The sequence below is a fragment of the Astatotilapia calliptera genome, chromosome 3 (genome assembly GCF_964374335.1).
Source record: "Astatotilapia calliptera chromosome 3, fAstCal68.1, whole genome shotgun sequence".
Taxonomy (NCBI): domain Eukaryota; kingdom Metazoa; phylum Chordata; class Actinopteri; order Cichliformes; family Cichlidae; genus Astatotilapia; species Astatotilapia calliptera.
In genome coordinates, this window is record NC_137424.1 from 68,097,704 (window position 1) to 68,115,137 (window position 17,434).

General features: G+C 38.8%; 1 protein-coding gene and 1 long non-coding RNA gene across 2 annotated transcripts; one reads left to right on the top strand and one right to left on the bottom strand.

Moving 5' to 3' along the window:
• Window positions 1-1,778: 1,778 nt before the first annotated feature.
• On the top strand, window positions 1,779-3,970 carry LOC145425707 (uncharacterized). The gene is made up of 3 exons (XR_013906439.1): window positions 1,779-2,146; window positions 3,266-3,355; window positions 3,834-3,970. It is a non-coding gene; the product is annotated as an uncharacterized LOC145425707 (long non-coding RNA).
• Window positions 3,971-5,305: 1,335 nt separating this feature from the next.
• On the bottom strand, window positions 5,306-16,762 carry LOC145425673 (alpha-2,8-sialyltransferase 8F-like). Its single transcript, XM_080298925.1, has 7 exons — window positions 16,200-16,762; window positions 13,841-13,912; window positions 13,384-13,458; window positions 7,150-7,291; window positions 6,771-6,883; window positions 6,597-6,689; window positions 5,306-6,517 (listed from the first exon to the last, which is right to left on the bottom strand). Exons 1-7 carry the CDS (start codon window positions 16,283-16,285, stop codon window positions 6,040-6,042), a joined length of 1,059 nt encoding a protein of 352 aa, XP_080155051.1. The 5' UTR covers window positions 16,286-16,762; the 3' UTR covers window positions 5,306-6,039.
• Between the last annotated feature and the right edge of the window lie 672 nt (window positions 16,763-17,434).

Genomic DNA, 17,434 nt, shown 5'->3' on the forward strand with positions numbered 1-17,434 from the left:
TAAGAGTCATTATTACACAATGGCAGGCAGGAGAGCACCAAGCCGAATGAAGTGACAGCAGCAGATTATACAGCATGAGAATGCAGGGTCCCGGACCTGGAAACATGCCCCGCCCACCAGGACAGTGAAACACATTCAGTCAGTGACTGTGACCATTTCTATTGCAGATATAAGAAACACACCTCACACATTGTTTCCTGGTCATTTTGGTGAGATAATGTCTGACTCTGGCTGTGTTTTACCCTGAAGTTACACTAACAGTGTGCTGTGGGTTCTCTGGGACGTGTCCAGCAGGATTTCACAACATGCAGGCTGAACAGACACACTTTAGCCAGAGGTTGGGATGTGGTTTGATGTTGTTCATCTAAACACTTTCTCATCAGAAGTCAGTGGTTGAAACAAAGAGAAGGTTGAAACAGGAACACCTCCTGATCATGTCCTTCTATTAACTACAGAGAGACACAACCTGTTTCTGTAAATCTCACACAGAATTAATCAAATCAGTGCTTCTATTAATATCATCATAATTTTATTTTATTTTTTGAACAAAAGAGCCACACACACACACACAAACTACCCTCAGAGGCAATAGGACAGTAAATGAAAGCATCACACATGTGCTTGTGTTGCCTTCATGTTCTGTAGGTTTTAGAATTTATTGATGCCAAAAACAGAAACTTTCTCATGATGTTCAATGTAGAGAGAACCACAACACTGACAGCCAGTCAAAGTGAAAGGAGAAGAGAAAGAGCAGCGATTTACTCAAAGCGACTGTGAACTGAGTGTTGGTTTGATATCACTGAGTAGTAGGATGGAGGAAACGTCTCTGCTGTGTCTGCTCTGTAAGTTCACTCTGTGTTTTTCATGCCTCTCCTGTCTTCTTCAATGTAAAAACTGAGTTTAACTGTGTTAAGTTTAATTTCTCACTGCTGAGCTGCACCACAAACCAAGGTCAGTAACCTTCTTCTGTCACACTGTAAACCTGACTCACTCCTCCAGGAGACTGTGGGACACATTTATGAAGAACATGGTGCAGATCAATAAAAACATCAAACTCTTCTGTCATAATAGTGTTATTTTACTCCTGCTGACTCTGTTAATTAAATGAAACTCGTATACATGTCTGACTTCAAGACTTCTGCTTCTTAATGAAAACTCTCATTTAAGAAAATATAGAAAGAGACATTAAAAGCTCAACATACAAATAAACATAGAAAGAGTAAATAAACAGGGATTAGTAGCTTCCATACTCCATTAGAACATTTATTTTTATTTGATTTTTAATATATCTTATTAAATATAACTATATGTAAACACATGGTTGTTGTGGGTTTTTTAATTAGATTATAATATCTGTTTTAATGCCATGCAGTGACAGCTGGTAATGAATGGAAACAGGAAATATGGGGTTAAAAGTTAACCTCTGAAAATCAACAGGGGAATGGCAGCAGGTGTTTTAGAGTCCTGTCCTCCCTGTGATGGAGGGAGATGACGTCACTCTGCTCTGTAAAACAAAGACCACTCCCCCCAACCTCACAGCTGCTTTCTTCAAAGATGGCGTCTTCATCGGAAAAGAGCCAATGACCATCCAGCATGTTTCCAGGTCTGATGAAGGCCTCTACAAGTGTGACATCAGCGGTCATGGAGAGTCTCCATCCAGCTGGATCACTGTCACAGGTGACACACTCACCTGTCTGTGTTTCTGCAGCTTTCAACATTCACAATGTGACGACAACTTAATGACTGTGTTTGCTTTATTTTAGGGAAACACACCACCACCACACCTCCACCTACGTCCACACCTCCTCCTGGTTGCACCTCTTGTGATACATCACTCTCCCCGCCTGTTGTCTCTGTGTTGTCATTCTTTTTAACAGTCTGTGTTGCAACTCTACTCATTTCAATAATTCTGTTGATAAAACTTTGTGATGTTAGAAAACCTGAAGGTGACACTCGGACCTCTGGATTTGACTCAGGTTTGGTTTTTTCAGAACTATGTACAAGTATATCAATGACTTTAAACGTGTCATCAAAACTTGCACAGCGTCATACTGCTGTTCCTTTTGGTTTGCTTCAGCTAATCAAGTGGAAGCTATAGAAGACAATCCAATCAGTGACGTCTTATGTGACATCGGACAGAGGAGAGGTGGTGTTCATGTTCTTTGTTTCTACTAATGAACAAATAAATGAATGAAAATGATTATCTGCTCTTCTTCCCTTTTCTGGGAGGCAGTGGGGAGGTAGAGCGTACAGACCGATCCAGCGGGGAGGTGTGGGAAGCCAGATCAGGCGCCCCCCTTCTGGCTCTCCTCTCTGCTCTCTCCTATCTTGTCCCTTTTGTCTTACTTCTCTCTATCACCTTTTCTATCCCTTTAAAGAAGTGAGGCTCCATAAATGCTAAAGAGTCAAAGGCGATGTGTCCCAAATCTTAATATGATAATCTAGATCAGAAATCTAATCCCCCTAAAAATGGCAGATTAGCCTTAAAGACGGAAAGTTGAGGCACACAACGATGTCTCTGGGCTGCCTTTCCTCATAACAGGCATCCCTCAAGATTCTCGCCATTTAAAGCAATGCATTATCAGGGACTACAACATCTAGTCCTTTCACTGAATCGAATAAATAAATCACTCAAATAAACAAATAGCTCATCCTTCAGCTACCTTTTGACTGCCAATTGACCTTTGACCTTTCTGTTTACATCATTCTCCTTGTGTCTGTGTGGGTTCTCTCTGGGCGCTCCAGCTTAGTCCCACTGCCTAAGACATATGAGTGAAGTTATTTGGTGATTCTCGAGTGATTGTGATTGAATGTGGATAGTTTGTCTTGCTACAGTCTGTTTTGTATCGCATCTTTCACACTCAGCCTGGGATAGTCTCCAGACCCCACTTGAGCATAAAGTGCTAAGTATTTTTTTAAACAGGTCAAAAGTAGTTGTTGTGTGTTTGTTGATGAACCATAACAGGGAGCATCTATTGTTTTTAGCCTATGATTAACAGGAAACTAACAGCTCTGTGGATTCCAGTTTCTGATGAAAACACTCCAGTGCTTTTTTATTAATAGACACGAGCCTCCAGAATTTAGTCCATCGTCCTCAGCCTCTCCAGCTTTTTATATACAGATGTAAATTGACTGATACTAAAAAGAACGCATAGATATAGATAAAGGACATGAATGATTTTTGTATCTTATTCAAATCAGCCGCAGAGGTAGCTTTCAGGCTGTATAACTTGCATTGATGTTCTCTGTGTGTTTTGTTCCGCAGGGATAAATCGGTATGCACTCTACTCAACAGTGAGGAAAAAAACACCACTTATTCACAAATCGTGAAAGAGAAACAAATCAAAGTCAACAGGTACGGCTTCTCTCCTTTGTCTCTGTCATTGTTCCGAATCAGAACAAGATCCCAGCACGTTGATATTTTAGTCAGTATCAAAAGGACACTGATCAATGGCCATGAGTGCCATTCACAGAGAGTTGGGGAATGGCTGCAATCACAGCATTGTAAGATGGTGACAGATGTACCCTTAGGCCCTTTTCACATAAATGGTCTCCATGACTTTCTGCTCAAACCAGCTTTCATGTGTACATCCTCATCATTGAAAGAGTGTCCACTGGCCTGTAGCCATATATAGACTGTGACGTTTTGGCATTTGTGCCGGGGCGCTCGATTCTTGGGGCAGACCGGTTTTTGGCGCAGCATATTTTGGGGTTTTGCGTCAGTATTGAAAAAGCTGAGATGCATTTTCTTTAATTAGTGGAGCAGGAAAAAGAAAACACCAAGAACTGTGTTTAAACCTGTTAAATTGACATAATGATGTTTGTCTTTCCAGAGTTTCCATCAGAGCAGTAGTAGTCCACCAGTCCAACCACTGCAGTCCAGCTGAGGGTCTCGAATCCGTCCACCCAACACCCCAGATAACAATTACTTGTATAACCGATTAGTAGATATCTTCTGTTCTTTACATGGAGTTACAGTCACACAACTTTTGTGAGACAAGAAAATCAATTCAACAGCGAAAAAGATTTTTTATTAAAAAAAAAACCTTTAAAAATGTAAATGCTAAAGACTAAAACAAATATATTTAGAACAAACTGTGCGTGTCTATTTGTACATTTTGATTCAAGGAAATTGAATTTATGAGACTTCAGTTGTTATTCAAACTAAGCATGCCACCATAGTATTATATCTTTCGAATTATGCAGCTGCACACATTCATCTTAGCGTGTTTTTCAGTGTCTGTGGACACAGGGTATAGATTTTCTTTTAAACTTCTATGGCTGATTGCTTTGCTACTACATTGTTCTTCAGTTTATTGCTATTATGTCAGTTTGATCAAAGAAAAAGAAGTAAATATTACATATATTGTGAGGATAAATGTTCAAACAGGTCATGTTTTTGATGCAGTTGTAAGTGCCGTGTTTGATCGTGATATTTGCCTGTAAGTTGCACAAATGTGAGTCATTATGTTGCTGTGTATAATTAAATGAAAAAACAAATGTAATGCTTATTATTAACAAAATTCATGTGAAGCAGCAAAGTTAATAAATTCAAATATGAAGGCTTTTTTTCGCTGATTTAATTTCATGGATACAAATACAAAACAAATTCATTGTTCAGGGTAAAGTACTACTTTAATAGATATAAATCAGGTTTTTATCATATATATTAGTTCTTTAGACAAATTTTAAACTGCATTTTTGTACATAGTTTCCATAAAGACAATGATGAATCTGTGCCTGTCATAAAAACTGACAACAAATGGATCAGAGCCACATCTGTATGTTTTAAAGAACAATCTAGTGAAAGCTAGCTTGCTGTGACAGTTGACTCTTTAGCTGCACCATAACAAATGCAATGTACTGCAGGCTCACAGGTAAACAATTCTATCAGTACTTTCAAAGTCTTAAAACTGTAAATCTTATGTGCATTTAGAATTGATAAGTTGACTGTGTTGTGCCCCCTGGTCTGACAGGTGGCTGGGAGGTGTGCAATCCTAGATCCTGCAGCTGTGCATTAAAATAAAGAGGCACAGATCATGAGCTTGTTTACAGTTTCAACTGCAGGATTTATTCTGCAGATTTGCCTCCAAAGGGGGTTTACTCCTCCTGAGCATTATGCGCCATCTAGTGGTATCTTTAAGTAATGCCACAGAACATGTAAAGTGTAGTGGATAACCGTGATTCAGCAAATATAATAAGATATAATAAGCACAAAAAATATAACGGGGGTGTCCATTTTTTTTTACCTTGTTTGAAGACATGAACTGAACTTAAATCCCCATAAGTTATGAATGCTCTTCTATTCTATTCTATTCAATTTTATTTATATAGCACCAAACCACAACAGTCGCCTCAAGGCGCTTTATATTGTACAGTATATCCTATAATAATACATATGGTGAAAAACCCAACAATCATATGACCCCTTATGAGCAGCACTTTGGCAACAGTGGGAAGGAAAAACTCCCTTTTAACAGGAAGAAACCTCCAGCAGAACCAGGCTCAGGGACGGGCGTCCGTCTGCTGCGATCTCCTGCTTCTTATCCCTTAACTTTTTAACTATTAGTTTAACTCATATTTCTGGCTTAAACACACATTTTTAACCTTTTACAAATGCTTGAAAGTGTTTATGTTTGAAAGTGTCAACAGTCAGTGCTGCAGAGAATTGTCTTTGTTGCAGAACCAAAAGTGACCACTAGCAGAGTAATATAAAGGTTGTAACAGAAGTAGTGGCTTAAAAGCAAATTGTGATTTCTCAATTTCTATCTAAAGTCTCTATTTTCTTGTAGCGTATTGTACCCTCCTAACGAGGAGTGTATCAACTTTATCATGACCATGCACTGCAAATGTTGTTAAAAAGAAACTTTAGCAAAAAAAAATTAATTTCTAGCACATGAAATGGAACAATAATTAAAAGAAAGACTGTTGAAATAATAAGTAGTGTACATCTCTCTAATACATTTGGATTTGAGTGCAAATGTCTTGGCCTCTCAGTTGGATACTTGAACATATTCTTTTGTTATTGCAAAATTCAAACTAGACCTGATCTGATTTACAGTCTCCAAGGTGAAGCTTGAGCACGCCCTTATTATGCAGCTCCACCAAGTGGGAAAACTCATTTGGCATTGCATGGATTTTCCTATTATAGGGTACATTATCATAGTAGTGGTTAGTCAGGGGAAAAAGTTTATCTGGGTGATTACTAAATGGCCAGAATCCATACAAATGCACCGTTTCACAAAATTCCAGTGCCAGGGTAGTCATATATAATCCAGTGCTAGGTCGATATTCCTTTAACCCCAGAGATTCCCAGAATATGACCAGTCTTTCGAGATACCTAGGGTTTATGAAAATTGGTTGGATAGGGATATCCATGTCCTCAATGGCATACACAGCCCGCTGACACGCTGGGCGAGTACCACCATAGGAGAAGCAAGGAAAGAGAAGCAGGGAGTTGCCATACTGTTGGAGACTGTCTGCAAACGCCCCACGACGTCCCGTCAGTGACCCATACCTGCAAATTAATGCATGACTTAAAGCAACAAGACATAAACTAACAAGTCAGTTCAATGTCGGGTTCATTAATTGCTCACTTATGCATGAAGATGCTTGGGTTTGCTGTCACAAGGTTAGTCTTCCTGCCGACATCATTGTGAAATTCATTTTCCAGAGGAGGAAGGTTGCACCTGAAATAACATGAAATATTACTTTCAGAGAGAAGAGTCCTCATCACGATTTCCATTCCTTACAGTGAACATCTTTCTCACCTAATAACAAAATCAGCTGAATCAATCATTTTTCCACAGCCGCTGTTTGTTAGAATCCCACCGCTCCCAACAATTGAACAAGTGTCCCATCTCTTTTTTGAGAAAGGATTCTCCTGGAAGTGACATCAACAGATTATAAATAACAAAGAGCAACATTTACAGTGCTTGTAACATACAGTGTGTGAAAGACAACTACTCATTGTATTTAGGAACTGATGTGATTTAATCCTTTAAGGATGATGACAAAACGTAGTCAAGTCATGTTTGAAAATTTGAAGAACAACAGAGGCATGAAACATGCAGCAAATTTTGTCTTCATACTAGTTCATTCATTAACAACAAATTACAAGACCGGTTCCTGTGTTTAGGAATAACATACTTTTATAAAGATTTTGAAAAGCTCCGGGGTCACAGAGATGACACTCCTGTCCTTGTCACAAACAATCTTAGATCCCACTGGAGTGTTTTCCTGAGTGACAATGCCATTGTTGGATCCATTGCAATTGATGCTCAGCTGTAATCTTGATAAATTAAAAACAAATGAAAAACAAATAAAAGAAAGCATAAAAAGTAAAATTAGTTCTGGTGTTAAGATGAAAGATTTGCAAGACAGTAAAAACTTAAGGCGTGGAAAAATCAGAGACAGATAACGTTCACAACAGTCCATAACAGTGATTTTATGAGAAACCAAACGCAGACAAAAGGAGACAAAACTGAGATTAAGTCAGAGTATTTTTTATTAAGGCATATTTACAAAACTAGGAAAAACAAAAAACTAAACTGAGGAACATTTAAATTAGGTATTTAAATAAATAAACACAAACCCCTGAAGGGCAGGAAGAAACCTTGGTATATCGTTGAAACAAGAAAACACGAGGAGGTAGTCACTGGAGGAAAACTGGAGGAACACAGGAGGAAATGAAGCTGAAAATATTTTTCAACTTATCTTTGCTAACAGCATGACTCAGATATTCTAGGATCTGGATATAATAGTTCCAGCCAATTCAAGAAGTCAAGACAGATTCCTTAAATTTAGGCAGTCCTTCAAAGTAGCAAATGATCCTAATGTCTCTGATCAGGGTAAACAAATGATGCCCTCTGGAAAGTGAGAGCTCTCTTAAATGTGACAAGACGGACTCAGTCTGCCGAGACCATGGAAGAATGACTGTCTTCATACATCTGTACCAAATCACAACTTCAGAGTGGTCTGTTCATCTGGACGTAGCGCTTTTAGTGGGAGAAATGCTTCGTCATTCATCCAAGTGGCTTCTTCTGTCTCAGCTGACTGCAGGTTGTCCCGTTTTCATTGTTCATTCAGTGGTGCTAGTTTCAGTCATTGTGCAAATGTGCTGTTTATAGATTGGGGAAACCTGCAGTCAGCTGAGACTCAAGGAGTAATTTGGATGAGTGACGAAACATTTCTTCCAATGAAAACACTACGTGAACAGAATTACTTACCTGGATGACTGAGCATGCATCAAGACATATTACATATCACTTCTTATCCTTAATGAATGTTGCGTGTTCTCATTTTGCCCTTGCTCAAGCTTCCCAGAAGCTGGTTTTTCCTCCTCTGAGCATTCATGTTCCTGCTCTACTTTCTGGCCCTCCTCTACCTCATCTCTGCTTCCTCTAAAGAGGGCTTGTTCAGATTAAATAGAACAAGAAACCAAAACATTAAAATATGTTAAAAACACGCATAGTAGTTTGGATCTGGAAGCAGAGTTCATACGTCGTCAATTGAAGATTGGGTATCCCACCTGCTGTGAATGTTTTAATGCCGTACAGTTATTATTAACATCGCTTGTTACATCCTGTTTATGACAGTTAAAATAAATAACATTCATATTAGAGATAAAATTGTCTTGTGTAAACTGTATGTGGTATTAAATAGGCCTATACAAGTGTACTTTAATATCGGTCATAAGGGTGTTACTTTAAGAGACATATATTTTATGAGGTGCTCTGAGGAGCTTGGAAAGGAAAGCGTCTGGACTTCTTTAAGTTGCTTGAAGACGTTTCACCTGTCATCCGAGAAACTTCTTTAATTTAAGTTCAAATGGTGGAGAGTCCCAGATTTAAGCCCTATGGTAGTGAACCCCCAAAAGGGACGATGGACCCCCTATTGATTCTCTACTTAATCACACGAGTCAAGGTGTGAAAACAGGTGTAGGCCACGATTAGCCAAGGTTTCTTAGGGGACACTCCCATGGGGCTTAAATTCTCTATGCCTCACTCAGCCATCTGTCAAAAAATGCATGATCATTGTTAGTGCAATGGTGATGTGGGAACAGGATGTGTGTGTGAACTCAAAAGTCCCAGGATGATAATTGGGTTCATCTGAATATTTGCTTTTCAGTTGGTGAAACATTTTACCACCAGTGTTGGTCAAGTTACTTGAAAAAAGTAATCAGCAACTAATTACTGATTACTTCCCCCAAAAAGTAATCCCGTTACTTTACTGATTACCTATTTTCAAAAGTAATTAATTACTTAGTTACTTAGTTACTTTTTAAAAACACGATTTACAACCTGAAGAGGTGATAAAGCGATAGATATTTTAGCCCAATTCTACTTTTTCTACATAATCCATCATACAAAATGTAATCAAATGGAAAAGTCTCTTTTTTTTAACTTGTTTTATTAGTTTTAATCTTTTAACTTTATGCATCAAGCAAAAATTTAATTATATGAAACATTCCTTGACTTGAACAAATTAGTTTAACATTTAAACCTATTTTCTACACATTCCAGCACATAAAATAAAATATTTTTTGTGTTTACACTCACTCTTTCAAATAGATGCAAGTAAAACACAGCAGAAAATAAATAAAGTCAAAGACTCAGCGGTGCTGTTGCTCTATTTTCACCTGTAAAGCAGGACTACGGTAGGCGGAGGTTTACCCTGGTGCAGGTGTGCCGCGGTCAGTTGAAGAATCCGCGAGTTTCTCTGTAAATTTCCCATTACGTCGTTGCGCACTCGGTGCTTGCTTGGAAGTTTAGGGGTTTTTTCCGCTGTAAAAAGAAGTTTTCTTCCCACGCACGATGGACGCTAATGTTTTTGTCACTTTTTATGGAATCAAAGTCAAAGTAAGGTCAGTACTTCCACGCTTTAAACGCTGCACGCTCATACTCTCCATTGTTGATCTGCACACAGCTGTTGTCACTAACGGCGCACTCGCTTACGTCACTGTCGTGAGGAATTCTCGCAAAAAATCACGGTTTTAGTAACGCAGTAACGCAGCGTTCCTACGGGAAAGTAACGGTAATCTAATTACCGTTTTTGCAATAGTAATCCCTTACTTTACTCGTTACTTGAAAAAAGTAATCAGATTACAGTACTGCCCATCTCTGTTTACCACTCATCCAAGTGACTTCTTCATTCTCAGCTGACTGCAGGTTTCCTCAAACTTAAACAGTACCTTTGCATAAATATCAAAACACTTTAATGATTGTTATGATCCAATAGACCAACGGCATTCATTCACACGGAGCTCTGGAATGGCTGAAATCACACCATTATAAAAGTCTCAAAGAGTTACCCTTAGATCCAGCCGGAATTCATTTTTATCCTTAAGGCTATTATGTCAAAATTAACATCACCCGTTTGTTTTATCCTTTACCACACACAGTTACAGTATGTATTGTAGACTAGTAAGAAGTGTTGGAAGTAGTCTATAACACTGACAACAACAGGCACAGACAGAAGCTCCTTCTGTGAGGAATTTGAGGGGGATGGTCTGCCTGGACTGCTGATGGCACCAGAAGGTACAAAACTTCAAGACTGACTCTGTTAGAAGAAAGAGGCCCATAAAGAAGCTCTCTTCCCCACTTTCCTTTTCCTTCCCCCCTCCCTATCTCTGTATGCAGGCCTGACCAGAGTGCAAGAGGTGGTTGCTATGGTAATGGGATTTTTTTTCCTGAAAAAGGCTCATGTCTATATAAGGAGACGTATAGAGAGAGGTACAAGAATGACGATGACGATTATGTTGTCCTCACTAAGCGACACGACCGCCTTCCTCTCCTCCATGGATGCTGGAACATTTGCATTGCTGAGGAGGCCAAAACCATCATTCGCAGTTGCGTCCACATCCACAGTGTTGGTTCAGGTTTCTGAATCTGTGGCTGCGATCAGCTCCACTAGTGGAATTTGTCTCTACATCACAGCAAAGTTCAACATTTTTGCAAGAGAATTTTCTCTACTTGATTTAGTTGCCTCAGACAATTTTTTCCACCCACTTGTACACATCCTGAGTGTGAGTCTGCTAAATAAGTAAACCAAACCTTTATTTCTTTCTGGCTGGTCTTAGACTTTTAATTGTGGGCTGGTCAAAGGTCCCCTTTTCACGTGTCTTCTTAACTAAAACTAGTTTAAGCATATTGACGGGAAAATTTGTTTAGGCAAGGCAAGGCAAGGCAAGGCAAATTTATTTGTATAGCACAATTCAACAACAAGGTGATTCAAAGTGCTTTACAGAGACATTAGAAACAAAAACAAATAAAAAGCATGATTTAAAATTGATTAAAACAAGCAAACAAACAAACTAACTAAACACACACATTTCACACCTGTTCGCGCGATCTGAACCCTTATCGTAAGGGGAGCTACCAGTCCTTCTGTGGACGAGCTACTTTCTATTTTAAATTCCCTGAATTTAAAATACTCTCTAGACCCAGTCTAGACCCAGTTGGGGAGCTACCCAGAGCTCTAATCCCACACCTGTTCGCGCGATCTGAACCCTTATCGTAAGGGGAGCTACCAGTCCTTCTGTGGACGAGCTACTTTCTATTTTAAATTCCCTGAATTTAAAATACTCTCTAGACCCAGTCTAGACCCAGCTGGGGAGCTACCCAGAGCTCTAAACCCACTTAACAAACAAACAAACAAACAAACAAACAAACAAAACAGTATATAAAATCAAAACAGATAAAATCAGAAATAGATAAGATCAGTAGTTAGTGTAAGTTTTGAAATTTAAGCTTAAAAGTGTGGATTTGGTGCTTTATTCAAATGCAGCTGAGAACAGGTGAGTCTTCAACCTGGATTTAAATAAACTGAGTGTTTCAGCTGATCTGAGGCTTTCTGGGAGTTTGTTCCAGATATAAGGAGCATAAAAGCTGAATGCAGCTTCTCCGTGTCTGGTTCTGACTCTGGGAACTGATAAAAGACCAGATCCAGATGACCTGAGGGATCTGGAAGGTTCATACTGGGTCAGGAGGTCACTGATGTATTTTGGTCCTAAACCATTCAGAGCTTTATAGGCCAGCATCAGAACTTTAAAGTCTATCCTCTGACGGACAGGCAGCCAGTGTAAAGACCTCAGAGCTGGACTGATGTGGTCCACTTTTTTGGTCTTAGTGAGGACTCGAGCAGCAGAGTTCTGAATGAGCTGTAGTTGTCTGACTGATTTTTTAGGTAGACCTGTAAAGATGCTGTTACAGTAATCAAGCCTACTAAAAATGAATGCATGGACTAGTTTTTCCAGGTCCTGTTGAGACATCAGATCTTTTATCCTTGAAATATTCTTGAGGTGATAGTAAGCTGATTTTGTTATTGTCTTAATGTGTTTTTCTAAGTTTAGGTCTGCATCCATCACTACACCCAAATTTCTCGCCTGGTTTGTGGTTTTTAGATGTATAGATTGAAGTTCTCTGGTGACCTGTAATTGTTTTTCTTTGGCGCCAAAGACTATTACTTCAGTTTTGTCTTTGTTTAGCTGGAGAAAATTGTGGCACAACCAGTCATTAATTTCCTCAATGCATTTACCAAGAGCCTGTACAGGGCCTCGGTCTCCTGGTGACATTGTGATATATATTTGTGTGTCATCTGCATAGCTGTGGTAGTTTATTTTGTTGTTCTTTATAATCTGTGCCAGTGGGAGCATGTAAATGTTAAACAGAGGGGGTCCCAAGATGGAACCTTGGGGAACTCCACATGTGATACTTGTCTGCTCAGATGTGAAGTTACCTATTGATACAAAGTATTTCCTGTTTTCTAAGTATGTTTTGAACCAGTTTAGTACAGTTCCTGAAAGACCTGTCCAGTTCTCCAGTCGTTTGAGTAATATGTTGTGGTCAACTGTATCAAATGCTGCACTGAGATCCAGTAAAACTAGGACTGACATTTTTCCACTGTCTGTGTTCAGACATATGTCATTAAACACTTTTGTCAGAGCGGTTTCAGTGCTGTGGTTCTGTCTAAAACCTGACTGGAAGGCATCGTAGCAGTTATTCTGTTTTAAAAAGTAATTGAGCTGTTGAGAAACTGCTTTTTCAATGATCTTACTTAAAAATGGGAGATTTGAGATCGGCCTGTAGTTTTTCATTTGTGTCTTGTCAAGATTGTCCTTTTTCAGTATAGGTTTGATTAGCCGGTTCGTTTAGCAAATGGCTCTTAGCCTTGACTGAAGAGCTTGTTTAAAGACCTTTAGGAGTAATCCTGCCTCATCTGCATTTGAGGATAAATAGCAGCTGTTTCCTGTAGTCTGCCATCTTCCATGCTCGTACTCACATACTAGCTTCAGGCATTTTTTATTTATTTATTATTAACCAGAAATTCACATAAAAATAAAACTCAACCATCAATCAATAATATCAGGATGTTAGGTCTTACCTGAATCTGTGGTAATTCTCCTCATGCTTTTTCCACGTTGGATTGTAGAGCTTTTTCACTTCATCAATGACTTCCCTGTAATGCACAAGCATTCCAGTACATTTAGTAACCTTCCTGCACTGGGTGTCTGTGAAGGTTCTCAGTCATCCAGGTCATCATAGTCTAAGGAGCTTGAAAAGAAAAGCGTCTGGACTTTTAAAATTTTCTTTAAGACGTTTCACCTCTCACCCGAGAAGCTTCTTCAGTTCAAAGAGCAAATGGTGGATGTGGTGGCAGTGTCCCCCAAGGGGGGTCATGTTGACCATGTTGACGTCTTCAAGAAAAATAAAGAAGTTCTGACACTTTTCTTTCCAAGCTCCTTAGACCTACTCCTTCCTGCAGGGGGCTTACATGACTTAATCTTGACATAAAAATTGTAATTTCTTAATGAACAAGTCATGGCAATGTTTGCTCTTACTTGCAGCCTTTACAAAGTTCAGAGGGCTTTGGGGCACTTCTTTGAGGATTTGGTCGGTGAAGCTCGACAAAACTGTGAGAGACAAATAAGAGATAAAATTATGACTCTTTCTTGAACCCTTCTTTGGTCTTGTTTTTTTTTTCTGTTGTTCTTGTTTTGTTTACATCTCACGGGAGGTAATTTGTGATTTTAACTCATTTATTAAATTTGATCCCTGTTCTTAAGTATGTTAAATATTTAAGATATTATTAGAGGGGTCTATGAGTTGTTGGAAATTTAAAGATTACAAGTAATGCCGTAATTCACTTGAGAGATGTTTGTATCAGATATTGTATCTATACACAATGAGGTTTTTGTTTGTTTGTTTGTTTGTTTTGTTTTGTTTTTTAATAGTCTTAAATGTCAACTCGAATATACCAACTGTGTTATTGGCAGCTGCTGTGCTATAAAGCACAGACAGTTTGGTGCAGGCTAAACAGAATAGAATAGAATAGAATAGAATAGAATAGAATAGAATAGAATAGAATAGAATAGAATAGAATAATCCTTTAATTGTCCCCACAAGGGGAAATTTGGTTAGTCTGCAGTATTGTATTGAAGTTTACAGCATTGCTGTTGTTGTTGAACAGTTGCAGAACAGCTTTCGTGTTTACAGTCATAGTTCAGTCACATCAGTGGTGCCAGAGATCAGTTTCAATTTAAGATGATGAGGGTGTTTAAAAATCAGTGAGTCAGTGTAAAAGTCAGAGCTCAAATGTGACATGATATTTGGTTACAAGCTAGAGTGTGATATTAACCATCGCTAGATACCAATAGAATTCCCTAAATGCTGTCACTGCAAACAAAAGGAATTGAAGTTTTAAGTATAGTTTTAATGATAAAAGAATTAAGCTTATTGGAACTTGAAGAAGCGGTCCAGAGTAAGTTATTTACTAATATTAAGATATTTAGAATCCCCATTTAGCATTCCTATATGGCTATATATAATCAATATCAACAGTGACAGTAAGAAACACGTATAGTATATCTGCATATAGTAAACGGAATATGTTTCTGGTAACATTTGTGTGTAAACGTGTGCGATTGTGCCTGTAAGGACACATAAATACAGGGTAACAAAACACAGTTTGCATCCAATCAGATGTGCAAGAGCAGTAAGTGCAATACGAGCAGATTATATAAGGATAAGGATAGTATAAAAGGCGGGAATAGCTATGAACAGATTATGTACAAGTAAGTTAAGTATACACAAATAAGTATTCAGATGTTTATATTGCTATGCAGAGACCAAATATACAGATGTGATGTTGTATACAAATGTATAGATGATCTATACTGTTATACAGATGGGATACACAGATATACAGATGTACTGTGAACCAACATGTAGAAAGTACCATACAAAGATATGTGGTGTGCTGGGAGTGCTAAATGGAATCTCCCATCATCCCCCTGGGACATTGTGTTTACTCTGTTATGGTTTTGTAGCTGTTATAGGTCGTTTCTACCAATAGTGCAGTGTTGATTTGATTTACAGTTGTTGCGGTGGTAAAAAAGATTTGTTACACAATAAGTGAAGGCATGTGCAGGGTTACTGACCCCATTGGAAGCGCAGTGTTGGTTGTTTTTTTTTTTATGTGCTGAATGAAAGAAGGTCCTCTATGTCTCGCTTGAGCTACAGCAACATCTGAAGGTTCAGTACCTCTTTGTAGATTCCCCACTTTGTGGTTTCTCAGCTCTTTACAACACCATACTATATATGAGTTTGTATTTCACTTTACATTTTACGTCTGCCTTTCTTTCAAAATGAATCCTAACTAAAAAAAAAGTATTGTCAAAAGAAATTAAGTGCAGCCAAGTTAATTAGAAATATACTTTTGTGTAATACTACGTAATATACAAGTTATTCATGTCCAGTTCTTTACAAATCAGTACCAATAATGTTGTGTAGTCAGAGTAAACCGGTCATGTGACTCTAACTTTATTTTCACTGCACAACAAAACTCGTATCAAAAGAACAATGCAAACAAAACAAACATACCAAATACTGTTATTTCCTTAGAAGGAAATACAGAGTGAGAGCTGAGGTTTGTGGTTACGTGTGAAAGAATGAATGACAAAGACATGAAGACATGTACTTCAGCTTTTACCAAAGTATTTTTTAACAAATATGAAATGTGTATTTCTACTTAAATTAAGCATGTTTGTATTTCTGCAACCTCAGGCTTATATTAGCATTTTACACAGCTTCCCAACTGTTGGGAAGCGTTTATCACAGTGCCATAAGCTACTTTTGATCAGAATACTTTGTTTCATGACCTCTTGCTTTTATCTGTAAAATACAAAAGTACTCACTCACCTGTCCTCAAACGCGTACCAGGTAAGAGTGGTCAGCAGACTCCCCAAACAGAGAAAATTGATGACAATCGAGAGGTTTTTCCTCATGTCGCTCTAGTGCTTCTCCTTTCTTAACACTTCGCTTTAACTCAGCTTTTTTTATGTACTTTTACCTCATATGTTGATACGGTTATCTGCCCGGTATTAAATCCGGTTCTTTTATATTCTTTACGGCCAAAAAGACAAAAGTGCTCAAAGTGGTAAAACTCAAAAAATGATCTTTAATTTTACATATTCCGGAATATGGAGACCCAGCAGACACACAGACACGTCAGCCAAAATCTGAAGCACAAACAGGAAGCCTAGTTATATTTATATACTCCCTCTAGTCGTCACACCAGGTGAGGTGGTGAGTGACAGGAGAATGGTGGCTAAGCTGTCATCCCTGTTGGACAACATTTCCCACCCCATGCATGAGGCTCTGACAGCACTGAGCAGCTCCTTCAATGGGAGACTGCGGCACATTGCACTAGAGATTTGCATACTTTGATGAGCATACTTTTTTTACCGTGTTGTGCAAAGCAATGACCAGTAGAACAATGCACATATTGTCCTCTAGTATAATGAGGAGGGAGAATCAATGTTCAGGTTAGAAGATAAAGAAAATATTGTCAATATTTAGAGCACATGCTACCCTTTCTCTGAAAAATCACATCAGCCACCTGCAGAAGTGGAAGAAGGCTATGAAGTGAAGAAAAGTGATGAAGAATCTGAACTATGTTCAAGTAGGTTCTCAGGCATCCAGGACATGGTAGTCTGAGGAGCTTGGAAAGAAAGTGACTGGGCTTCTTGAAGTTTCTTGAATTTTCAGAATGTGAAACTGAAATAGAAGATGTGTCAGAGGACTACACATCTTCCATTTCAATTATGATGAATGAACTGGACATGTGTGTACTTAATAAACTGGCAAATTACAGCAGGATTTTCCTATTGCAGAAGTTGGAACAGTTTGTTGTCAGGATGGGACGGGTCCTTCAGTATCTGCGCTGCTCTAGTCCGGCATCTCCTGGTGTAGGTGTCCTGAAGCGGGGGGAGAGCAATCCTGCAGCAGCGTTCTGCTGTACGGATCACTCTCTGGAGAGCTTTTGGGTCCTTCACACAGCTGTTCCCAAACCACGATGTCATGTTCTGTGTGAGGATGCTCTCCACAGCGCCTGTATAGAAAATCCTGAGGATCTTTGGAGAGACCCTGAACTT